Source organism: Pangasianodon hypophthalmus, chromosome 17, assembly GCF_027358585.1.
Source record: "Pangasianodon hypophthalmus isolate fPanHyp1 chromosome 17, fPanHyp1.pri, whole genome shotgun sequence".
Lineage (NCBI taxonomy): Eukaryota > Metazoa > Chordata > Actinopteri > Siluriformes > Pangasiidae > Pangasianodon > Pangasianodon hypophthalmus.
In genome coordinates, this window is record NC_069726.1 from 6,923,805 (window position 1) to 6,950,586 (window position 26,782).

Below are 26,782 nucleotides of genomic sequence, written 5' to 3' on the forward strand. Positions count from 1 at the left end.
TTAGGTCAGTGTTGATCCTGTGGTGGCCCTTTTTTGTACAGGGTAGAAGATAGCTGACAAACTGAGCACAGCAACAGATGGGCTATATTCAGTAATTGTGGTCCTACAAAGTGCTTGATAAAAAGCTGCATGGATTTGTTTTATACTGCTAAATACTGCTTAAAAAAAAAAAAAACACGTCCGTTTTATACTATAATAGTTTCAGCCTTTGACAATATATCGAGTAATGATGTCAAATGGATATTTGTTTCCTAGTCCAATATGAAGTTGTGTACTATTTATAAGATAGATGGATGGTTTCCTAGAACATTTCATACCTTTCTCATTTTAAGATCATCAACATGAGAATAAGCATGAGCAAAAAACATAGAACTCCAGGCAAGTAAATTAAACCCTTTTATTGAGACTTTTTTTTTTTTTTACTGAGAAATGACTGAGATATTTCTGGATGAGAACATATGCAAAATCTTTTTTGTTAAAAAGACATCGAATCACTGAAGAGCAAGAGAACCCATGCTTTAATACTGACACTCAATTCACATAGATGTCAGGTCAGATGCATTTTTCTTTTCACCATTTCAATAAAAATATGAAAATGTTTGTTCATCTTTTTTTGTGCATGGTGTGTCTCTTTAATAATATAAAAATGTATAATACTGATTGCAAAACACTTGTTTTAATTTACAAAAAATAACTGTAATAACAATTACAATCCATAATTATAACAATAACAATAATTATATTAAAAATGAAAACCAAAAATCAAATGAAACAAACCAGTCAAAGCCATGTGGTCCTTCACTAACACAAACAGCAAGCGTCTTTTGTACTAATACCATTTTGGTATAATCTTTTCTTTTTTTCCTGACACGTCAGTTCTCGGGTCAGTCTGCATATATCAATGGTTCTTTTACAGTGTAGGTGGAAGCATAAAGATTATATGCTCTCTGGTCAGTCTGACACAGTGGACAAAATGAGGCTCGGATCTGGGTCATAACTGTTTCTACTGTTTCCAAAGGAATGGCACGCATCCAAATATTCCACTCCTACCATTTCAGGAAAAAAAAAATCAAAAGTAGGAGAGAACTTTCAGCATTTAGATGAGGGAAAGAATCTCCCAGGGGAAAGAAATTTATACCCGTTCCCTGTGGGCAGTCTGATGGTATGGGAACCAGGGCTACTCCCTGTGGAAGCCGTGGGAGAGGGGGCAACTCTTTTTGGCTCCATCTTCCGATGGCCATTGGGTGGGTTTTTAGAGCTGGGCTCCATCGACTGAAGTCCCATATCTTGAAGTTCATGGCTGGGCAGGTTGTGACCTTTGCCATGGCGGGGGGAAAGATTAAGAAGGCCTAGGACATCCCTTTGGGAAGCACTCAATTTTCCCCCATGGAAGGCCCTCATTGGTCCAGATTGCTGCTGCTGAGCGGCACTGGCCCAAAAGGTCTTTAAATTGTGAATGGCTTGCACTTTCTCATCGATGGCAGCCAGTTTGAGGCGGTCAATGTCACCCGGGCTGGAACGTGTGGAGCCGGTGGAGGAATAGGACAGGGCGGGGGAGGGTGCACTGCCTGCGGGTGACTGGTGGCCTGAGCTGGGAGAGATGTGCCCGCTGTAAGGTGAGCTGGGGTATTTAAGCTTGAACTGGGCATGAAGGCTGTCGGAGGTGGGTGATGGCTGACTGCTGTCCTTCAGTGATGTCTCTGACATGGCGGGACTGTTATAACCCGAGCTGATCTTCTGGAGCTTCTGTGATTTGATGCTAGCTCTACTACTGGGTCGACTGAAAGCACTGGTCTCTGAGCAGCGGAAGGCGGAGCCTCCAGTTGGTGTTGGGGCATCACCTGGCCCTGAAATGCTGCCCCTCTGGAGTGTTTCCACCGCCCGCATGTGGCTCTGTGTCTCCTCTAGGATCTTCTGTGCCAGCTCCTGTGGGTCGAGAGGTGCGGCAGGTGCAGGTGGGTGCTCCTCCTGCGATTTCACTGTGCTGTCTGTCTCTGTGCTAGACTGATCTGACTCTCCAGTGTCCGAGTTGCCTGCTTTGCCTGTCTTCTGGAAGGGCGAGTTAGCACTGGGTATCAGGCTAGCAGTCTTCACAGGTGATGTTGGGGTGCTGACACTGCCTCTGGATGACACGGATGCCACGTACCCTCTACCTGCTCCCCCACGGCCAGTGCCACGCTGATGCCCAGCTGGTCGGGGAAGTGTGTCGCAATGGGTGCCTAGAGGCTCGCTGCTAATGATGCTGAAGCCTTGGTACTCATCATCATCATGCCCACGGGCAGCACCATGTGGCGAAGAGCGGCTACGTGGCACAGCCGAGTGCCGCTGTGGGGTGAACAGGCTAGCATGGCGTGGACGCTGTCCTGTGACATCTGATGCTCCGTCGGGCCGTGGCAGGAAGCTCATGGATGAGGCGATGGAGCTCAGGCTGTAGACAGAGATGGCGTCTGATGCCAGGCTGTCAGGGCATGGAGGGGAGAAGGGAGGATTGGCGTAGCCCACAGGCAGCTGCTGGCACACAGACTGAGCTGAAGCCAGAGACTCCAGGGATGAGGAACTGTCCAGGCTCAGACGCTTAGGAAGCTCAGTGGAGTCTAAAAATTAGAAGCATACATTTCTATTTAGCCATTTGTATGCGATACACGATCTGTGAGATATGCATGTTTTTTTTTATCAGATGGGTAAATAAGCAGATGATGAGTCTTACCAAACAGGGCCAGCAGAGACTGCAGGGCAAAGTGCATAGTGCGGCGGTTTGCTTGTTTCCCAGTCTTGAGCACCACTTCCTCTTGACCAACCTCACAAAGATCAAATCCTAGGAGAGAAAGAAAGAAATAGATAAAGCATTTGGGAGAAGGACAGAGAGACACCAAAGACCATACTTGGAATGCACACATGATACAGAATGTAACCTGATAAATCTACAACACCATAACCTCACATACTTCAGACAGCATGTTGAGTCTGCTTTAGCACTTACCCAGAGCAGCCAAGAATTCATGACAGCCAGGCAGCCTCCAGAGCTGCACACTGATGGACACCTGGATAGGGGCCAGTGAGAAATCCTGCTCCTTTTCTCCAGACTGCAGTTGGACCAGTACCTGGTGAAGCTGCCGAGAAAGATTTGCAATAAATGTACATTTAGAAGAGGCTCTTATTAACCTTATCAGAAATGATCAGAAAAGAGAACACAAATTTATTGCAGAACTAGCTTTACTATTAGGTATGTTTAGAAAAGCAGGTCAATTTAGCTGAGTGCGATTACTGAAAGCACTTACCATTCCCACTACATTTTTAACAGCCTTCAAATGGCAGGTTAAGAAAAAGAGAAGAAGAGAGGATTTAATGGCATGTGAAGCAAGCATTAGTAACTGCACAATATGCATGCAAGCCTCTCAAAATACTGCTCAAGATGCATATAACCATAAAGTTAGCTTTAAATATTTGAAGCCATGTATGCTGTGTAAAGTGCTGTGGTCTGTTGCAGCGCCTCACCCTGCTGATGAGCTGCTCCCCGGTCTCAGAAGCTGTAATGAGTTTACACAGGGCCTGCAGAGCAGGAGGGGGCAGACCTGAGGACACACAGGACCAGAGGGCATTGTGATTTCTGTCCTCCCAGCGTCTCTTTCACCACAAAGTATCAGGTGACTGGGATGCAAATATCTAAGCATATTCAAGTTACAAACATGTTTCTACATTCAGCCACGGTCTGTCAGTAGTCTGCTTTCATGGACATAGAATAAACTTCAAAATGACTTCAAATGCTTTTCAATTAATAATTAAGCTTCATATGTCAGTAATGTAACAATATTGTAGTCCATTTCTGAGATACATCTAAAATGTGTACATGTCTATACAGTGCTTTGAGATTTGTTGTGCATTTCTGTTTTACACATTTACTTTCCTTATCTTTAGTGTTCTGATTGCTTGTCCATATTTACAGCATCCTCCCTTTCATTACATATAGTATTTTTGATGTATTTATTGAGAATTAAATTATATATTTTTTCCTATTTTATTTTGTATTTTGATTAACCTCACTTCACAAATGTGCTTATATATATATCAGTTTGACCTGATGTGAGCAGATGTTGGCACATACCTAGTAATTTACATGAATTAACATTATTTAAAAACATGCCCTCTGATGTATATGGATAGATCACCAGGAAAAAGCTGATGCTTGTGGAAGCCATTTTTAAAATGGGAAGGGCAGAGCAACCTCCATAATTCAAACTACCTGGTTTTGTTTTTAATCTTAGGACTAATCTTAGGACTTCTAGAGAGCCACTGCTGGGTTTCTCAGCCAGGCCCTTAAACAAGTAAAACTGAGATGCATTGGATAAAAGTGTGTGCCAAATAAATAAATGCAAATATAGCTCAACTGCATAGTAAAAATCTGTGAATTATTAAATAATAATTTGAATTAGGTGAGCTGAAGCAAAAAAAAAAACCTTTAGTGTATTATTTGAATTTTTAGATTGTCCTTGCTGAGGTCTACCGCTTCATCAAGCACTTGATATTAATAATTAATAATGAATACTTCCATTTAAAAAAAAATCCCTTGTCATGTTGTACTAGCCGCCTCCAATAGGGCTTTCACTTGATGGTATTCTTAGTCCCTGATCTATTCAACTGCCATGATGATAATTTTTTGATAAAGACTACGAAGCACTTCTGTAAGTCGTTTTGTAGTAAGTCATTAAGGGCATCTGCTAAATGCTGCAAATGTAAATGTAGTTTTGTTTCATTACAGCACTTTAGTCAACATCTATGCTTTATATATTAAACTTCACTTGACTGATTAAAGTCTATGATGGACTAGTGTACCTAGCAGAGATTGCAGGGTGGCGCTGCACTGTTGGAGTCGGTCTCCGGGATCTGCCATGGGGAAGAAAACGGCAGCGGGGAGGCCGGCACCGCCCGAATCCAACCTAAAGCCCACAGCACTGAGCAGAGCCTGCCAGCCTGGGACACCCCCCACCTTGTTCTCCACGCTCTGCTGAGACGTGTACATGGAGTTACGCTGACCGCTCTGAATACGCTGCAGTGATTTCTCGACCTGGAGGGAGAAGAGAGACCGGTAAATTCAAAATGTTCCCTAATACGCTGGCAGGTTACATGTATGTCAAACCTCTCTGCTTGCTGGGTGAAACATTTAGATTTTTAAACTGCATGACTTGAATCAGATGTACTGACGGGCGGGGTAAACTGAGAACTGGAGTTTGACACCTGTGTCTAAAATAAACAGCTACACTTTGACTCGTGCAGCTCGCACGGAACAAAAATAAACAGCTCTTGTGGCTGTAAAGTTCGGGCTGTGATATTATGATTCACAGCATGTTCGAATGCTATGATGCTTTGTGCGTCTCTCACAAGATGCAGCAGGACCCTCAGGGCATCTCTGGCTTTGTCTGGATACTGCAGGATGTCAGCCAGGGCTTGGCTAATCAGAGACGAGGGACTGTTCAGCTTCACATCGCTGCCAATCAGCATGAAGCCTATGGAAACATGCAGAAAGATGAGAAGCTTTAGCTATAAAGTCAGCTATAAAAATGATCATCACAGTGGCACTGTGTGTTTAAAATCATGGCCTAACCTGCCCAGTTGGAAGGATGAGAGAACTGCTTGCTGCCCTGAAGCGTTTTCATGGCGTCGGCGAGGGCGGCGCTGGCCTTTGTGCCGTTCAGCAGGGCTGTGTAGAAAGCGTGGACGAACATTTTGGAGGCAGCTACAGGCACAGGCCACAAAGAGACCAGAACACACTGAGCGCCTGCGGCTAAAAAGGCTCGGGTGAGTCCCACCACTCCGTCTGCTGTCACCTTACTATCAGATTCCTGGTAGGAACTGGACAGATCAAAACACGACACAGAATTAGCACCATTAGCATTAGCCTCAGAGTAAGGCCGTTAGTTGATACAGCTCAAGGCAACTGTAAATTGCCTGTAACTCTACTGAGAACATTGGAAGCAGAGCATGGCCAGTTTAACACAAACTGCGTATGTAGCGTATGGGTGATTACACAGAATAATTTTAATGTTTTGCTGTATTAATAAAAGCATGGAAAACACATTTACTTGAAACACACTTGCAAGACTAAGAGAGTAAAATACATTACAAGTTTATAAATGAGTAAAATAAAATATATATAAATATAAAGCTATTTGTGCATCCTTTAAAACAGCGACAGACTGACCCTAGCACGACTAGTTTGACAGGCAGCCGGAGGTCCAGGATGTCTGCAGCTGTAAGCAGAAACTCCTGCAGCGGTGGGCTGTCACACACGCTCTCAGCGTCACTGGCATCATCTCTGATACTGTAGCTAGACTTCACGCTGCCCTCAGTGCCCCCGGATGCCCCGCCTGAAGTATTAGCACCATGCCCAGTGCCCACGTCCTGATTGGGGGCTAGCACCAGAGCTGCCAGCTTCCAGGAGACGTGTGTGGCGAAGTGGGCACACTCAGCCTGGCTCAAGGCGCTCATGACCCGCTGCTTGGTTGCACCCGAACCGGTTAGAGGCTGACAGCCCAGCAGCTCAGCCACCATGTGGGCCTCCTCCTCGGCAGAAGGCATCGGACCCCATAGCCAGCGCTCCATCACTGAGGCGGGCAGGCGAGGGTTTCCCACCACCGCTGCGGAGCTGCCTCCTGGGCACAGCGCTGGGCCGGCACGCCGAGGATGAACCTGAGAGAGAGCGACAAAGTATTGTTATCATAAATGTAAATGATTAATTTTTTTACTTATATATCCATGTTTTTTAAAGCAAGACTGGAAAGCTCACTTTATTCATTTTCATTAATTTATTGTTGTTTATTCGTTCATGTTCTATGAAAATATGAACCTACAGAACATATAGACATAAAATAATTAGGTTTTATTTATTCAGCACATTCAAATAAATAAATAAACAAACAAACAAACAAATAAATAAATAAATACTTTACTTCTTTGTCCTAAATATACTGAAACTAATACAAATATTGAATAATAAATATAGAGAAAATTGTGAAATCTACACAGCTTGATTCACCAATACAACTGCATCAGTAGTGAATCTGATTATGTGTTTTGTCTTTTTCTAAGTGTTGTACTTCATATTACAATTTGTGAATGATGGCCAGAGTAAAAGACAAAAAGCCGACCTTGGCGTTGGCCCCCAGGCTGCCGATGGAGGGCATGGCTATAAGGCTGAAGCGCTCGTACAGGTACTCGTTGGAGGAGCTTCCCTTCAGCAGAGCAAACGGGATGAGATAGAGCTCGCCTTCGAGAACCAGCACCAGCTGCCTGTGCCGGCCTACCGGCCCACTGGAGTGCATCAGACCCTGGAAGAGGCAGAGATGGAGAGACAAAGAGAGATGGACAGAGAAAGTGAGAATTAATATTTGCAAATTAAATGGCACATACTTATCATTAATTAAAATAAACAGATCTTCAAGACTACGAGAAACACATATAAATAAAGTGTGTTCAAGATTATTACTAGTCTGTATATAGTTATCGAGAAAAGAGACAGACAAAATGGTCATTTGCCCCATAAAACTCCTTCAAGCTTACACAGGCCAACTTCTAAAACATGGAAATAAAATAAAATAAAATGAAATAAAATAAATAAAAATATAAAAATACAAATGAAATGAGACACATGCTGCAGTGCCTCACCCCCTCCATAGGAGCGATGAGAAGGTCATAGAGGGCACGTAAGGGAGGCTTGCTGAGGGTGCTGGAGCGGCGGGAGAGAGAGGAACTCCCTTCCTTTACTGGAGACACCGTGTTACTGAACAGACTCGTCATACTCTGACAGCTCCTGAGGCAAGGGATCACACACACAACATAACACACATCGAAGATTAGAAAGCAGTACAGACACTCTGCTATACTGCTATAAACGTCACATTATACAGAAAAGCCACTAGGTGGCACTGTGTATCTATGCAGGAAGCCAGTATGGGGCAGTCAGAACAGTGAGACAGCATCAGAGCACTGGCTCTCATACCTCTGAGATATAAATGGCAAGCTGTCCTGATCATATTTTGGCTACAATGACATAAAAAGTGTGGTTTTGTGCTAGCTATTGTATTTTTAGCTACATCTATTTTTACATGTAGATCTGAAAAACCAAGAGTGGACAAAAAAAAAACCCTGTATATAATGTATACAGGCTTAATTAATGTTTAATGAATGCATACGGTTTGTATGCAGCTGATTAACTAGACAAATAATTGCATTATTGAGCGGTGACTTGCAACCACAATAGTTTGAGTCACTTCTAGATAGATTAGGTGTGATCACTGGCAGGTTCCTCTGTCTGAGAGCGTGAGGGAAGGTATTGATTGTGGATGTCGCCCCATGCTAATGAAGCCAGAGTGTTCATAACTCCTCAGAGAAGCAATGCGCAACTCAGACTCATTACATTAGAAGAGATTCTCTCATTAAAATATGGTATAGGCAGCGTTTCGCAGAATGTTCTCACATTCTCCCGCGCTCTCTTTTCCCCTTTTGATGAGTCCTTTAAGTGTTTTTTTTTCTTTCTCAGTCTCTCTTCCACACTCTTTAAATAAATGAGGAAATGCAATAACCAGCTGAATGGCAAACTTTAACCTGACACTGACTCCCTAATGATCAACCTTGCCTGGAAGCTTCATCACTGGACCATTCTACACCTATTAGCAGCTCAAATGTTTACTAATTGTTCAGGGATTTAGCAATCGATCACTTCTCTATTTTCTCCGGCTGCAATGTTTAAAAATCACCCCCTAAGGGACTGGCGCTGCTGTGCGAGAATTTAAAAATCGTTTTCTCACTCTGGACTAGATTATGTAGAAAATTTCAGCTAACACAATATCAATAATTAAAGTATTATTATATTATTGTATATTTTAGAAACAGTGGCAAAAATTGTGAGAACGTTGCATTTTGGAGGGCTTAACATCCATAACCTCAGTTATATAATTCACATTTATACCACAATCCTGTTGAATTCTCAAATCTGAATGCTCGCTTAAATCTGGTTAATGCGGTCATTCAATACATCATTATTTCCACATAATATAAGACTAATAATTATCAGATTACGAAAATCTTCTCTGACCATCTTAGCGTTTTATTCCTTACATATTAAAGACAAATATTAATACATACTAATATTAATACTAATTCTAATACTAATACATGCTAAACAAATATAAGTAAATGATTTACATTTATATATTTGGCAGGAGCTTTTATCCAAAGTGATTTACAAATAAAGCACAGTCACCACATGGATAAGCTGCACAACCTCAAAGTAACATACTAGTTCTATTCAATTGTGAACAGGTTTCTGTTATTTGTGCCTTTTCTTATGCTGATCATTAATTTGTGTCTATTATCAACTTACACTTGTTAAATTGTGTAGGTAGTTCCTACGTTTTTAACACACTTTGACCACGGAGGTATCAAATCCACAAGTACAGGGTTTACCAAAAGTCTGTAAAGTCTGTAAAAATGTCATTATAATTTATTATGGTTATATTAAATATTAAGTGATATTTAACTTTCACATTGATTCTACGTTCAGAGATATGTATGTTACTCACACAAACACACATGGGCCTGATTCAGAGTTGAGCTAAAAGTACATAGTAAGGGGTCCAAATCAATATTCAGGCAGGCTAGAGTTTTGACGTGTCTCAGTTTTTTTTGTGTAATACCCACACGGCAAGTCCAGCACTACTGTCTGACCTTGGTCTGACTCTTGTGAAATTCATGTTTTAAGTAAATTCACACGAAGACAATATTAAATATGTGGTGGTGGTCTGGGAAAACCCATCACATGTCACCGAATTTTGGCAAACAGCCAAAAATGACAGGCTTTTGACCAAAAAAAGCATTTTTTTCTGCATACATATTTTGAAAGCTCTTCTTTTAGAAAAATAAATATACCAACCTGGAAATGTTTTATTTCCTTTCAAATATAGCCTAGGCTTTTGGCAAAGATCATGTTCAGCCAGTTTAATAAACGTTGCAGTAGAAACTGTCAGTCTGCCTAAAGATGTCTAAAACTTTGCTAGTTAAGTGTGAGTTTGCGGGAGCAAAACGTTAAAATGATCTACCTACGTTTATGGTTGAGATACAAAAGAGAAACATATTTCAGGAAAAAGTGAAGTTATCATACAGTAGAAAATGTCAAAATTCATCATGTGAAGGTTTTTCCCAGGTGCCACATAATATATAGATATAACATTATAAAATAATCATCACAACTTGCACTGCAATTCTCACCAGTAGCCACAGCATCTTTCACCCACCTAAGCATCAGGCTTTCTGGTTCTGTCTGCACACCTTAGTGGTGTATGCATTACACATACTATATTATTCTGAACATAAGAAGATGAAGTATTTTGAAACTTACAGGCGCTATATAACTTCAGATGCAGAGACAGACATTCTGTACTGTGACGGGAACGTTACAAGTACTTGATCATGGAAATGATCCTGTGGTCTCGGGTGGTGCTGAAAAATTATTCCGTGTCCCTGTAGGCTGAGGCCGAGAAGAATTCCACCTGAGTTCATGACAAGGCTAAAAACATTGACGTGTGGTCTCACGGCCGGCCTCGAGTACCACAAGACTACATCTTGCTGTGTGCGCACTTCTAGTTTACTGTGTGAGAAATTGGACTTTCTTTCAGTTAGCATGCTTCTTCATTCTTCTAATTAAAACTGTTTACTACTGTGGTAAGAATGTGCTCTTTTATAGGTTAACACCCAATTAAATGTGGGTGCAAATCACATTAAACTGAAAATTTGCAGAGATGGCAAATTAACATGATTATCATGACTATTTCTAACCACTGACCTTAATACATTTAGCTATTATTAGATGTTTATTTGTATCTTCTCATTTGTATATTATTGCCTTAGTCTAACTGGTATTAGTCTTTTATATTTATTAGGGATGCATTGATCTAATTGTTTTAAACCAGGTTATTTGTGGTACTCAATAATGACACTGATACCAAAATAAATAACCTGCACAGTTCTGATCAATTAAGGCATCATGGAACATTTTATTTAGCTCTCTTTATGTTTCCCTGATTTAAACAGTTGTCAGCTACATTAGTTACCTTGGATTAAGTACGTTTCACTGTAGAAGAGTAGGTTTTGTGCAGAAAAATGTTTCTGTATAGCTCTAAGTAAAGTATGTTTACTAAAGGATGACCGATAGTGGCTGATTGTCAAGAACAATATACTGGGTAAGAGCTGTTATTTTTCACTCATCCAGCATTGCCTGTAGACATTTTTTCTTGCCTAGCCAGCGTTTACTGAAGTTTATTTGCTGTACAGTGTGTGCTGCTGGCAATGAACCTCTTGTGCTGAGTGTTATGTTTAAGATATGGAAATGCACGTCTCATCAGTGCTCAGTGCTCACAGAACTGAAGTGCTCTGAGGCCTGACAGTTTCTCTGCATGCTCACTTCACTGCTCCATGCTCGCACCTTTGTGTGAGCACAATTCACTGCGTTGACACTACTCTACGTGCTCAGGTTGGCCGCCCTTGCACTCTCTATTAAAGATGCTGTTTAAAGGCCATAATGATGTTTTATCATTAGGTTACTTGTATTGAAGGAAGATACTGTAGTAGTTCTTCTTGATTGCCAACATTAACTGAAAAAACACATCCAGGTCACTGTCATTTCATGTTTAACTACAATGTATACTAGGCTTACGTCACATAGTATGGCCAGAGGTCATTACCTCTGGGACCACGTGTATATACAGTTGAGGTCAAAAGTTTACATCCCCCTTTCAGAATCTGCAAAATGTTAATTATTTTACCAAAATAAGAGGGATCATACAAATACATGTTATTGTTTATTTAGTACTGACCTGAATAATATATTTCACATAAAAGATGTTTACATATAGTCCACAAGAGAAAATAATAGTTGAATTTATAAAAATTACCCCGTTCAAAAGTTTACATCCACTTGATTCTTAATACTGTGTTGTTACCTGAATGATCCACAGCTGTGTTTTTTTGTTTAGTGATAGCTGTTCATGAGTCCCTTGTTTGTTCATTAAGAGCCGGGGGGTGAAAACTTTTGAACAGAATGGAGATGTGTACATTTTTCTTATTTTGCCTAAATATTATATTTTTTCATTTAGTACTGCCCTTCAGAGGCAGTAGTTAGTTAAGAAGATAGTAGTAGTTAGTGCAGATAGTTCTGAAAGGGGGATGTAAACTTTTGACCTCAACTGTAAATTCAGCAAAATTAGAACCCACTGTGTTTGTTTGTTATCTAACCTGTTAAAGAGGTTGTTTCTGGACACCATTCTGAGGAAGCCAGTTGGGTCAGTGACTGAGTTCAGCTTGTTGTTGAGCTCCTCAAACTGCTGGTCCAGTAGATCACCCGCCTCGCTCTCGGTTTCACTGCTGGAGCACGCTCTGCCAAAGTGAAACAACACAATGCATCATCACACCCACGCTTTCTTTCCAGACATGGCTTTTTAACATCCTTCATAATATACACTGCTATACAGATGGAACTATGAAATCACTTATCGCTCCTCTGTAAATCTCTGGAGTCTATGGATTTCCTCAGGTCTGCGCATTTGCTACAAGCAACATCAATTTTATAGTCAAAATGGCTGAAAGAGGACCTTAATGTGCCAGTCAGCATTTCAATTATGCAGCTGGCTGTAGTCTAAAGAGAACAGATCTCCACTGACATGAGAGAAAGAGATAAAGAGGAGAGAGAGAGAGAGAGAGAGAGAGGGAGAGAGAGAGAGGGAGAGAGGAAGAAAGAGATCATGTCACTACAGTCCAAGACGCAGAGCTGAGTCACTGCTGCATTGTCCCATTCTACTTTTAACTCCAAATCTATTTATTTTGTAAAATTTGGAAAATCACAGCGCACACCCACATACCATGCAAATATAGTATATTGCAAAAAGTTGAACAATATATGATAATATATTCATGTTTTCCTGATGCATATAAATGTATTGTAGCATATCTAATAATCCGTATGACTTGTCACTTTTCTGCTCTTTTCGTCAGCAAAAAACTCCAAGATTGTTTTCAATATCAAATAAATGCATCTCACACACTGCTGTAGGTCAACGTCTATGAATAAATGAAAATCATACGGAATTATATGCCTTGTGGTATATACTAGCACATACAATGTTTCATATATTACACATCAACCTGTCCACATAAACCACAATGTGTGTGAAATATATAAAACTGCTTGTGACTGTGATCCATATATTCACCCATACATATAACTGGCAATAATATGCGCATTGTAAAATAGAATAAAAATATAATGTTAACATATTATACAATACATTTCAGCATACATGCATTATGTATATATATGCCGATCAGCCTTAACATTAAAACCACCTGCCTAATATTGTGTCCCACTTGCGCCACCAAAACAGCTCTGACCCGTAGAGGCATGGACTTCTCTGAAAATGCGCTGTGGTATCTGGCACCAAGATGTTAGCAGCAGATCCTGTAAGTCCTGTAAGGGGTGTATTTGGCCTTCAACAATACTTAGGTAGGTGGTCACAGTAACTTCCACATGAATGCCAGAACCCAAGGTTTCCCAGCAGAACACTGCTCAGAGCATCACACTGCCTGCGCTGACTTGCGTTCTTCCCATAGTGCATCCTAGTGCCATGTCTTCCCCAGCTAAGTAACACACACGCTCCTGGCTGTCCACATGATGTAAAAGAAAACGTGATTCATCAGACCAGGCCACCTTCCTCCAATGCGCCATGGTCCAGTTCTGATGCTCACATGCCCACTGTAGGCATTTTCGGTAGTGGACAGGGGTCAGCATGCGCACTCTGACCGGTCTGCAGCTACACAACCCCATACGCAGCAAGCTGTGATGCACTGTGTGTTCTGACACCTTTCTATCACAGCCAGCATTAACGTTTTCAGCAATTTGTGCTACAGTAGCTCTTCTGCGGGATCAGACCAGAAGGGTTAGCCTTTGCTCCCCACTCGTATCAGTGAGCCTTGGGCGCCCATGACCCTGTTTCCAGTTCCATGGTTGTCCTTCCTTGTACCACTTTTGGTAAGTACTAACCACTGTATACCGGCAACACCCCACAAGACCTAGCCATCACAATTTGACCCTTGTCAAAGTCACTCAGATCCTTATTCTTGCCCATTTTTCCTGCTTCCAACACATCAACTTTGAGAACTGACTGTTCACTTGCTGCCTAATATATCCCACCCCTTGACAGGTGCCATTGTAAAGAGATAATCAATGTTATTCATTTCACCTGTCAGTGGTTTTAATGTTATGGCTGATCGGTGTATTATGTATATATGTTTTATACCCCAGAATTGCTGAATGCTCGATTCTAATTGGTCGGTGGTGTTGGCAGAAGCTCTTTAAAAAAAATAAATAAATAAAAAATAAAATATGTAATTGTCAATATCTAATCAATTCTATTCAGTTCATCTTTTGATTACAATGAAACTTCCAGATAAATCTTACAAACATTCAACCACTCGTTCTTGAGCTATCTTGCTAACGAGAGTCTTGGATGGATGACAGACAACTTGAAAGTATAATGTCTCCACTACTAAGTGGCAGAGGCATAAAAATAACTAGTGCTGGCAAATTGCAGTAGTATAAGTGGAGTAAAACACTTCGGGATGTGCTGTTATCGGGAAATAATAAACTTCAGGGTGGGAACTGTAGCTCCACTTCATGTTGGGCTACAGCATACCAACCTATTATTGATTATTTTCTTGTAACAGAACACCCAAGTGTTTTATTCCTTACTTATTATCTTAAATGGAACTGATGTTCATTTGTTTCCATTACAACCACAGCTGCCCTACTCATACCATAACATAGACAGAAAAGCTTGATAAAAAAAAGGGTTTTGCGCAAAGATAGATCCTGCAAATCTACTTTCAGGCTAGCAGCAATATATTAGCCAGTACTTACTCCCTAATGCGCTAAATTCTATTAAGGCTCAGTGGGGAGTGTGTGTAATAACGCCATCTCAGATTAATATCTGTGTGTTTGTGTGTGCTGTGTTTGTCTGTGTGCTGACAGTGCACATGGTGGTTGCTCCCAAAGTACCAGGCGCCAATGTAAGCTACGAAAAAGGAGTAGAAGAGTGAGGAAAAGATGACTGTACTAGGAAGAAATGCACACTGCTCCTGTTTCCGTGTGTGTCAGAGTGTGTGTGTGGTTGCAATGCGTCCTGAAGAGAAAAACATCCTTCCGTGTTTTCAGCCACAACAGCTCTGTGCATTCCTTTTGCTCTGTGTACTCACACACACACACACACACACACACATACACACACACACTCTTCACCACAATCATATGTACACATATAGAAGGGCAACGACAAACCCACACTCATACTTAGTTAGACAGACACACACACACACACACACACACACAATCTGCACCACAATCATATGCACACATATAGAAGGGCACTGACAAACCAACACTCATAATTTTATGCACATACACACACACACACAGGCACATACATGATCTGCACCACAATCGTATGCACACAAAGAAGGGCAATGACAAACCAACACTCATAATTTTACACACACACACACACACGCACGCACATGCACACGCACACACACGCACGCACACGCACGCACACACACACACACACACACGCACACACACACGCACACACACACACTCTCTCTCAGCATCTGGAAAATGCATGTAGCTATTGAATTTGCCATATTGCCATGCTCGGAATTCATTAAGATGCAATGAGGAAATACAGAAACAATTTCACACATGATGAAAATACTACGTACACTATCAGAGATAATTACAAACGAGTCATTCTGCAGCAAGCGTACGCGGAAATAAATTTGTCTGATTAGCCGTAATGAAAAAGGAAAACACTTTAATTCTGATTAGAGCAGATAAGATGAGTATTTTGTGTTGTATTGGGTTAACTGGCTCTTATCTGCTCCTATTACACCACCAAAATGCTTTCATTTACACCTAATAAACGTTAACAACTGCAGATGTGTGCAGATTGCCGAGCTGGAATTACTCGCTCAATTAGCATGTCAAAGCTGACAATAACAGCACAGATCTACTTATTCACACTGAAAATATGCAGTTATTCAGAAGTGATAAAACCGTCTGAGTTTAAATGAATTTGCTTAAAAGCTCTATAAATAAAGTATGATTTATCTGTTAATGATAAAAAGAATGCAGAGCATGCATTATTTACTCGCATAGCCATGTTTTCATTAAAGAGACGATTCAACCAAAAACTACTAATGAGTCTTACAATGAACGAAATCAACGAATGGGAAGCAGTTAGCGTGATCTCATTTGCATAATATTAACTGGCTCTGAGCGTGAACCATGTTCATTTTTTACAAGCTTTTTTTTTTTTTTTTTACAAGCATTTATTAGAAACATTTTTGAGTGAAGTGAGCCATTCATTTAAACAGGATATAACCAAAATTACAGTAGTTACTTCTACTGCTACTATTATCATTTTTACTACTACTGTTACTATTATCATTTTTATTACTACTACTGTTAATATTACCACTGTTATTACTACAACTATTTTTAGTACTACTACTGTTACTATTTTCATTACTACTACTACTGCTTCTTATTTTAGTTACTACTACTACTGATACTACTGCTACTACTATTACTACTTCTACTTCTCTTACTAGTACTACTACTATAACTGCTACTACTACTACTGTTACTACTGCTATTTCTACTACTACTGCTACTACCAAGACTAGCCAAGACTAGAACTTCTACTAATGTTTATCTATGTAGCACCTTTCTCACACCAAAGAGACTTTAAAAGAGAAGATTTAAATAAATGGTCTGTAGCTGTTTACACACATACGTATGGAGGAATATTTTCGGGATACGAAATAAATAAATAAACAATCAAACAAACAAACGAACAAACAATGCTGCAAATACATGTGTATTACGAAGTTCTGCAATGAAGAATTAGTAATTAAATAATTAAATGCTTGAAAAAGTCTTAATATTACATACATTCAGAGGACAAATCAAAGGCTTTTCGGAATAACATTTCACACCAGCTTTTTTTTTTTTCCCCATGTAACCCGTATTATACTAATTTCTAGTAGTCGTAGTAGTAATTTAAAAAATAGGTAGTCGAATAGTCGACTTTTTGATAGACAAAAACTCATTTGGGACATCACTGTTTTTAAGCTGTTTTATTTGTGCAGCAAAGAATGTGCCTAACTGCACTTCAGTTAACAGCCTACACACACAGGCCACAAATTACAATTCCAGCTTCGGTGCTGTTTTAGGCTACACTGTTAAATAACTCAATTGAATAAATGTGCAAATAATAAATCTGTGGACGTAATAATAATAATAATAATAATAATAATAATAATAATAATAATAATAATGATAATAATAATAGATGATGGACGTACCAATTCTTAAAATGCACACATGTCAGGAGGGTGTGGGATCCCTCACTTCTTTCCACTTCAAGCAAGTGTTAACGGTTTAATAAAGCAAAAGAATTTTTCCTAGTATAGTCTAGAGTAGATGACTGTAGAATTGGCTTCATGTAGTCTTAAATATTTTCAGACTATCAAAGTATATTTAGCTGCATTCTTTACCATCTGCCTGCATCTCCTTACCGTCTGTCTCTCTGTTCCGCCGCCTCGACTAGCAGCAATGGCTAGTGAATAAAAAGACTGCACAGTATCAAAAGAGAAAAGACTTGTAGATTTATTTATTTTAGTCCAAATGTTCTTCAACAGCAGCACATAAATTCATACGGGACATATCTGACAGTAACTGGGCAGCAGGTTGTGTAGTGTTAGTGCAATAGTAAGTAGTAGTTAGAGACAGAGGCAGGCTTGGACACAGACAGGAGCAGCTAATTCACACTCAGCCCTCCCTTTCTACTCCATTTCTCCCTGCTGAATGGACGAGCTTATGTAGGCTGCATGAATAGGAAGGAAATCACTACAGCAAGTACAGCCCAAGCACTAAATTAAAAAAAGCTGTGATTAGAGAGCAGTTTAGTGGGAAAATCCTTCACACCTCATTACTAATGAACTCACGAGTGTACAACTGTCCCTGATCTTGTGACACTGACGTAACAACGTTACACTGGCAGGGAATTCTCACTGTTCAGTAACTTTGTATGCCTCCCTGCCCATACTTCCTTTCTTCTCCCTACCACTGCCGCCATTTTTGATTTTCAGATTCCATCTAAGTAGCTGTTTAGAATTAAAACAGACCACTGAACCTGCTGGTATCACTCACAGCATTTAAAAGTGCTAAACTGCATAAGTCTGTGAAACACAAGTAAGTTTTTTTTTTTACTCTATATATTTGAATTGTTGTAGCTCTCCGCCTCTGTCTTTCCCAGCTCATTTTCACTGTCCACTATTTATTAATATCTACACGCAGACACCCAGTGAATACTACGTAAGAAATAAAACACAGCAGGATGTGCTGTTATAGGAAAATTATCAATGGTAGAAAATTAAACACCAAATTAAAATCAAGAATTCAACAGCGCTGTGGTATAAAATGTATTAATTGAAAGATGTATTTTAGAAAACATGGCTGTTTCAATGAAACTTGTATGAGCATGCTCTGATGCACTATAACAGGAAGTTAGCCAGCTTATAACGTGCCTAGACTTGAGACAAGCTTGCTTGCACTGAATGGTGTCTCAGCTTTTGACCAGTCACATCTAAATGAAGTCTGTGATCATTAATGGGGAGATCTTTTGTCACTACTAAACTGAAGATACTGCACTAGGTTTCATTTTCTCAGTGTACCTTCAACTTCTTATAGCCTAAAAACCACCAGAACAGGAAAAGACAATTTCCACAGAAAGATCCTTTAAAATAAACCTGTGTACTTTAGGTCATGAACTTATCAGCGAGACCGGATGCCCCCCGTCCAGCTGTCACTGCTTATTTCTCAGTGTGTGTGGTAAGAAGTGGTCCCTCGGGGATAAACTTCCAGCACATACACAAACACACAGTGCTCCATCCTGCTGCACTTACTACCACCAGCTAATGTGACTGCATCCATCTGAATTTATTTTAATACTCCCAGATTCATACACCAGAACTGGAATAGCTGTAGGGGTCCATCACCTTGCCTTCCTCCTCCCTCTATTTTCACCATTCTAATATTGATTTGAGATTAGTTTATATCTCAAGTGCTTTTTACTGGAGCCATGCTGAGCTGCCTTAGTGAGGGGCAGTCAAATAATCAGTAATATTTGCTGGGCACATTCAGGCAACTGAGACTAACAGTCTATTATAGATGTGCAAAGACGACCTCTACACGACCTCAATATGGGAAATGATAGTGCACTTCTCATGCAAAATCAAATGCAGTGTTCCTCATGTCAGAAGTAAAATTAGATATTAATTTGTTGATTCTTTAGCCCACATTACATACTGTAATGAGGTCACACATCTGACAGAACCTCATTTCCTTTTAGGGTTAGACGTTTCTGTTTTGGTCAAAATAAGCCATTTAAAATTCTTAAAAACTTGTCCAACATGAAAAAATCCTTTGTGTCATACAAGTTTTTAAGAATTATTTGACTGTCCCTCAGTCAGTTGCTTTACTGAATATGAGAACATATTTCTAAATAATGTGTTGCTTTGGTATCAGAGCATAAGATCTGTTTCGTATTAAGGCAGAAAATCATATTTGTATCACTGCAACCTGGTAATAGATGAACATAGCCTTAGTCCCTCTCTGCCACACTGTCCAAATTGTCTAGGGTGCTCACCTGCTGTAGTAGGCATCCACACCAAGAGCTTCTCTTGCATTGGCAATGTGCTGCTCCAGGGACGAGGCTCCACCCCCTTGCACAGACCCGCCCCCAGCCTCCTGGAAGTCAGATGGCCCGCTCTCCGAAGCCCCTTCACCGAGGTACACTTCGTGGAACTTGAGAATTCCTGACAAAGTACAGGGAACTGATTTACTGCAATATGTGCACATATAAAAGGTCATTTTATTATATTTTGTAATAAGAACAAATAAATGCACTGTGGTGTGCTCTCTCTGGCTCAGTGTAAGTAATTCTCCTTGCTTTAAAGGTCATGGATAACATAAGAGGAAGAAAGAGCTTGAATAGATTTTCAGAACTACAACTGATTAAATAGCATATTATTCTTGCTTCCTTGTTTTAAACACCAAACTTCAAGTAGTAATTCGTTGTGCTGAAGGACAAAGTCCATCCTGTAAGAAGCTGCAGAAAGAGAAGTAGAATGAGGTCAGAGAAAATAAAATAAACCGTGACAGCTGTGTCTCTGGAGTGAGAGTTTGTTTGTGTGTGTATGTCAGTATAATATTGAGATGTCTGTTTTAGGCTGTGTGTGTGTGTGTGTGTGTGTGTGTGTATGCGTGTGAATACGTGTGTGCACGTCTTAGGGAGAAGATGTGTGAGGAATAGGGAGGCAGGTGGCACTGCCGCTTTGCGTTAATTCACAGCTTTTTACTAGTTACCGCCAAGCAGCAGGCAGCAGACAATGAGCTGCAGGGAACAGAAGGTGTGAGGGATATGGCTGCTTCACACAAAATGATCAGCTCTGTCTGTGTGTGTGTGCCAGACACAGCATAAGAACACAATTAAGGCCTTACAGATTTGTTAGTGTGTGTGTGTGTGTGTGTGTGTGTGTGTGTGTATGTCTGGACAGACAGAGGCTCAGCATGTCTACAGACTAGGCTCTGCTTGTTTATCCAACTGTGTGTTCTGGGTCTGTCTCACACCTCTGGCTCCCTCACAGAGACCTACACACCCATCCATCCATTTATTCATCCATCCAATCACTCACTTACCTACCCAACCCATCCAAACTTCCATCAATCCACCTAACTATCCTTCCAATCAACCAACTGACTCACCCAATATATCAATCTGACCACCCATCCATGCCCCTTATCCAGTCCCCCATCCACTCACCCAATCCATCCATCCATTCCACCACCTATTTATCCACCTGTTGCATCAATCCAAACACCTATTCTTAGATTCCCTTATCTCTCCACCCACCCAGTCATCCATCCATTTCATTCCACTACCCATATTCACCCACCCATTTTCCCACCTGCCTCATCCATCTCCCCACCCAGGTACTCTTAGATCCAACCTTTCATCTACCCATCCAATCCATCTATCTACCTACCCAATCTCTCTATCCACCTACCCTATCCATCTATTGCATTCCACCACCCATCTATTCACCCACCCATTTATTCACCTGTTTATTCACCTGTTTATTATTTATTCACCTCATTCAACTACCCACCCATGTACTCTTACCTTTCATCCTTTCAGCTATCCATCCAATCCACCCACCCTATTCATCTATCCATCCAACTGCTCAATTTCTCTATACATCCATCCCCTCACTGATCACAGGCACATAATTCTGAAATGTCTTCATTATACACTGGATTTTTTTAGAGAGAAAAATGATCCCTTGCCAAAAGCAAAAACAAACTGTGCAGCACACCACAGTCTCTCAGAATAGCACATCACCAAAATAACACAGGCCTGAATATTCACAAATCAGTACGGCTCCCGTGTGTTCTCCTACCTGAACCTGGGGCCAGCAACCAGCTGTACAGGTAACCAGCAGCCACTGAGTAGTAGAGCACCAGAGCACGCTGACCATTCACTGTGTCCAAGATGTGCTCCACAGTGACGGGTGTGTACGGGTCTGAATCCTGCTGGCCCGTCTGCCGCTCCACAAGCAGGTCAGCAAATGCCCGCGTTCGGCCTCGCTCTGCCACTGCCAACGCCTCATCGTGGTGACCTGAGATCAGTATTAGACTCACATTAACACTGTAGCCATGCTAATACAGGATCAGCATCTTGCAGCCCATTTCACCCTTCTGTTCTGTTCATTATTTGCCAGTGAGTGTGCTCTTTGCCAGAACCTACTGACCCTGGCCATCTCTTTAGATGTTACAGCAGTATAATTGTATTGTATGATATATTATAGATGCCCTTGGAGTGGACGCTTAGTACAGCAGGTGAGCATGCTGCTCTGGTTGGATGCTTTCCCAGAAACAGATAAACCCTCATGTTCTGTTGACTACTTAGTGATGGATGTCTCAGGAGAGCCCCTTTGATTTCTTATTGAACACCCAATATATGAAATCTTCATCACAATTGCTAGCAATTTAAACAATATTTACACAAAACCCTTCATATGTTTGGGCATCTTAGTGGTGGCAGGTGTGTGTTCATACTTGTGAAAAAAATAATAGATAAAGGGAATGCGACAGGAACTAAAGGCACATATATTTTCACATTTATCTCTTATTGGTAATCTCAAGTCAAAACCCTGGACATAATCTCTATATAATAATTTTTAATGTTAATGAAAAAAATTGAGCCATAAGTTATATTATAATGTAAACAGTATGCTCTCATGCACAGGAAAATGAATACAAGTGAATAGGAGTGTTCAACCTGCATCTAGTCTTAGGACTGATAGGAGTTTAAGCACATCTGCTGGTAGAAAGCAGTTTTTGATCGGTAAAACTGAAATGTGCATTGATTAATCATTTTGTTCATGAGTCTGGAAAGGGCATTTGAGATGAGCCTGCATTATTTCTAATAACATTAAGCAGCACCAACGCTTCATCCTCTTTATTTAGATTTAATGAGGTTACTTCTCGGAGAAGCGCCTTCCATATGATTTGCATTCTATTGCCGATTTTTTAAATTAAATCTTTAAAATGAAACACATCATGCACTTGTCTTATCCATATTAACTATTGATATTTTACACAGTACAGAAAAAACATATGAACATATTTGAATTATCTATAAAAATAACACCTTTTTTCTTTTCTTTCTAAAGTGCAGTTATATTCTGAACAACTAAAGGTCATGAGAAATTTCCGAACCTATTGTTTATGGTGCAAGAATGAAGCGGTGTTTGTGGCTGGGAGAAATCTGGTAGATACAATTCAAGGTTAGGAACCAGCACAATGCCAGATGTTTATCTTATGTATGACTGTTAATGTATACTCAAAATGAGTACCTAAGATTAATATTTTTCTTTATTTTACTGTACATTATGTCTTTGGAACAATGACACATCTTGTGCTGAAAAATAACTGTCATACAGTTGTAAGAGAGAAGATGCAAAATGCCTACCAAGGCTGACAAGGACCCTCTGGAGAGCCTGGTAGGAGGAGGTCTGGAGGTCGAACAGGGAGAGTTTGTAATCGGTGCTGTGCTGAGCCTCATGTCGAATGGTCTCAAATAAAGCTGAGGCGCGATACAACTAAAGGAGGAAAAGAAAGAACAAGCATATATTTGCAGATCATTTACTGTATAAGATCCTATATGCGCAAAAAAACAAGCACATCCTGTGCAAAATTCGATACTGAAAATTGTCATGGAAACCTCAAAAGAGCATTTTTTCCAGTTCCCTGCACTGAACAGCAGGTGGCATTAAACCTCTACGCCTGGAAACTCATGCTCCCATGTTGCAACAGGCTTTCTGCAGCAGGGGAATGTCCTCTCCCTTTCCCTCTCCCTCACCTTCCTTCATAAGACACCAAATGGAGTACACCTCATTCTTGAGGCACAAAACAGGAGCTGATTGTCGATTTAGACAGCAATTTAAACTTGATAATGGGGCTTTTAAAAAAAAAGGGAGGAAGGTGAAAGAGGGATGTTTGTAAGAGGAAGTGTCTGAGTGAGCAGAGCTCGAGACATAGGCTGATGTTTGTTTGCGCCTTAGCGCCGGTCTGTTTTTCATTTAGCCTGATGAATAAAGAGGGTCTGTATGGTGTGAATGGCGCACTATTTCTCTATAATTATTCCTTTCCTTCACTCAGACAGAGAGATGGAGCCATAGTGTCACACACACACACACACACACACACACACACACACACACACACACATACAGGAACAGTAAATGTCAGAGTGGTGGACTGTGTGTTTTTGTGTATGCACGTATACTGGTGATTATATGAAGTTTTCATTTTAAAGTCTGCGTGCGCACTTATGTGCATTTAGAGATGGAGTGCATGACGAAAGCGTGTTTGAGTTGTGTGTGTTTGTGTGCACGCTGCCTAGTGGAGCTGCGGGAGTGGAATGCAGTGTTCCTTTCGTCAGCATCCGCCAAGGCTAGCCTGCAATCAATTAAGAGTGGAATGCTTCTGCAGCACACAAACCCGCACGTACATACACACTCTCACATTGCCTGTGATTTGCACGAGCCAAGTCCAAAGATATCTATCCGTCTCAAACACAAACATACACACATGCACGCACACAGCGGAAGAGGCAGCTTTACTTACAGTACTCAACACACACGATTAATGCTGTTGAATTCTTTCAGTTTCATGTTAGGCCCATTCATAAAGACTCCAGACACCCACATCCACACACGCTATTCAAAAAAAGATTCCAATGCTTCAACTTTTATGGCAATACCTCCGTCGACAACATCACACTCATCACCTCTTAGGTCTCTATCTGGCCAAGACAAGTCTCTGCTGAATCTCAGCGCAACTGCATTGTATACCTGCATTACATTCTTGAACTTTAAGTGTGTGTGCTGCCATCACGAATTTTACACTGGATTATGGTATCACTTATGTTTGAGGTCGCTGAAAGTTTTCTCCAAATAAACGTCATTAACAATGTCTACCTGTGACGTCACCAACCGCTAACTTCTCTCCAGGATAAGAAAATATAGCACCGACCAACAAATTAGAACCATAATTGCTAAAAATAACACAAACATTTCAATATAAACATTTAATGATGGACAGTAGATAATGTTTCGATAACAATTATCGATCAATTTTTAACAGAAAACCTGATAAGGCCACCACTGCAGGAACGTCAATGTAAACATGTATATTAAAATGAAAATAAAATGAAAATGCACCCACTAATCATTGCACTACTCTTCCTTATATATATATATATATATATATATATATATAGAATTCATCACAATCAAGAATGATAAAATTGCTCGATTATAACATCAAAAATTGTTCAGTGTTAACATTCAATATGAGATATTTTTATTAAATTTTATTCTTAACTGCAGTTAAGTGGATATCATTGATTATTAACATTAACGTCGTGATCATTGATTATTAATCATTAACAACCTGAGTGTGGATGTCTCCTCTGGATTTGTGCATTCACTCATGCAAGACGCACCTCTTTGATTGACAGCAGCTTTCACAGATGAACAGAGTAATGACCCTCTCGGCTGCAGCTAAAGGACATTCGTCCCCACCGACAAGAACGTTTAATTTACAGTCAGGCTGCATAATGATATAAACACATTACCTTCCAACATAGCTACTTTCCCCAAAGACACTCAGTACATAAGTAACTACACTGTCACACACACACACACACACACAACGTTGCCAGAAAACAAATAAATAAATAAATGTCATCATATGCAAGAATCACAGTGCTCCCTAAAGAGCTCTTTCAAACCCTACTAGGCAGGACTAGACGATAGCAGAGCCAGCACAGCTCCATCTGGCTTCCTAGAAAATTGAAACCAAAGCAGCCTGAAAGCAATCTCAACCTCTGGCGACCCTGTCCGACCCTGTGACATCCAAAACCAAGCGGCAAGAAAGCAATCCTAAAAATCTCCAAATGGATAAAGGACCAAAGACGGAGCAGGTCAAGTTAATGTGAAGTGTATGTCTGTGTATGTCTACGAGGGAGGGAGGACTGGTTTAAAAACTGTTTCGCAACACAAAATAAAGCAAACCCATACGCTTTTCAAACAGGACAGGGGATGTGTGCCGAGTGTCTGCACCGAGAGCACTGGATCAATTAGGGACTAAGTGGGAGGGTGTGTGGAGCAGCTTGCCTTCCTTCTCTTCAAGCTCTGCCTTGTAGTGTGTCTCTTAAAATCAAGGCACTGCTGGAGACAATTCCACAATGATTCACAACAGAGACACACACATACACACACACAAGAACTGCAACTACAGGCCAGTCATTACACTACACTAGGAGGATCTAATTTTATCTGAGTAGGGTTATGGCCACTTGAGTCAAGTCAGCGAAGCCAAACGGATCACTAGGCTGGTTCTCTTTGTGTGCGTCTGTGTGTGTGCTTGTGTGTGCATCCGTGTGCATCCGTGCGTGTGTGTGTATATACCTGGTGCTGGGCCTCCTCCAGGTTACCGCTGGCCCACAGTGAGAGGCCCAGACGATGACGGATTTTGGCCTCATCTTCACGCCGGCCCAGCTGCTCCGCCAGACGCAGACCTGAGAGGTAGAGAGAGAGAGAGAGAGACAACACTGTTATTTTGCACCATTTTTCTGACTTGTTTAGTATTTAGAGGTGTAAACATGTGATCAAAAATGAACAGTACATTACAGCTGTCAGCCTGTCCCAGTTAGCAAACACACCCAAACACATTTTCAAAAATGTCAAAATATATTTTGCTAATCGTATTTCAATATAGTCATGGGGAAAAGAAAGTACACCCTCCTTCAGTTTTATGTTTTTATTTATCATGGCCTAAATAACAATTGTGTGGTTCTCACCAACTTCTATAAACAAACAAATAACCTCAGGTGACAACAAAAAACACAACATATCAATCTGGGAAGGGTTAAAAGGCCATCTCCAAACAATTTGAAATTCACTATTCTACAGTGAAAAGGACTGCTTACAACTGGAAAGCCTTCGAAAACAATTGCCAATCTTCCCACGAGTGGGAAGTCCAAGCTCAGAC

The 26,782-nt window shown here is 40.7% G+C and overlaps 1 protein-coding gene across 3 annotated transcripts in view; it reads right to left on the minus strand.

Moving 5' to 3' along the window:
• Window positions 1-383: 383 nt before the first annotated feature.
• Window positions 384-26,782, minus strand: part of ttc28 (tetratricopeptide repeat domain 28) — a 207,744-nt gene continuing 181,345 nt past the window's right edge. For 2 of the 3 annotated variants that reach the window (XM_026943887.3, XM_026943890.3), the window contains 16 exons: window positions 26,200-26,309; window positions 23,196-23,325; window positions 21,622-21,840; window positions 19,809-19,977; window positions 12,283-12,423; window positions 7,660-7,804; window positions 7,143-7,322; window positions 6,197-6,684; window positions 5,600-5,847; window positions 5,377-5,501; window positions 4,831-5,062; window positions 3,496-3,572; window positions 3,279-3,302; window positions 2,981-3,110; window positions 2,708-2,815; window positions 384-2,594 (listed from right to left, as the gene is read on the minus strand). In XM_026943887.3, the coding sequence (XP_026799688.3) occupies window positions 1,090-2,594; window positions 2,708-2,815; window positions 2,981-3,110; window positions 3,279-3,302; window positions 3,496-3,572; window positions 4,831-5,062; window positions 5,377-5,501; window positions 5,600-5,847; window positions 6,197-6,684; window positions 7,143-7,322; window positions 7,660-7,804; window positions 12,283-12,423; window positions 19,809-19,977; window positions 21,622-21,840; window positions 23,196-23,325; window positions 26,200-26,309 (4,031 nt within the window). In that variant the 3' untranslated portion in view covers window positions 384-1,089. The remainder of the gene's footprint in view (window positions 2,595-2,707; window positions 2,816-2,980; window positions 3,111-3,278; window positions 3,303-3,495; window positions 3,573-4,830; window positions 5,063-5,376; window positions 5,502-5,599; window positions 5,848-6,196; window positions 6,685-7,142; window positions 7,323-7,659; window positions 7,805-12,282; window positions 12,424-19,808; window positions 19,978-21,621; window positions 21,841-23,195; window positions 23,326-26,199; window positions 26,310-26,782) is intronic. The other variant, XM_034312754.2, reaches the window with a different exon arrangement.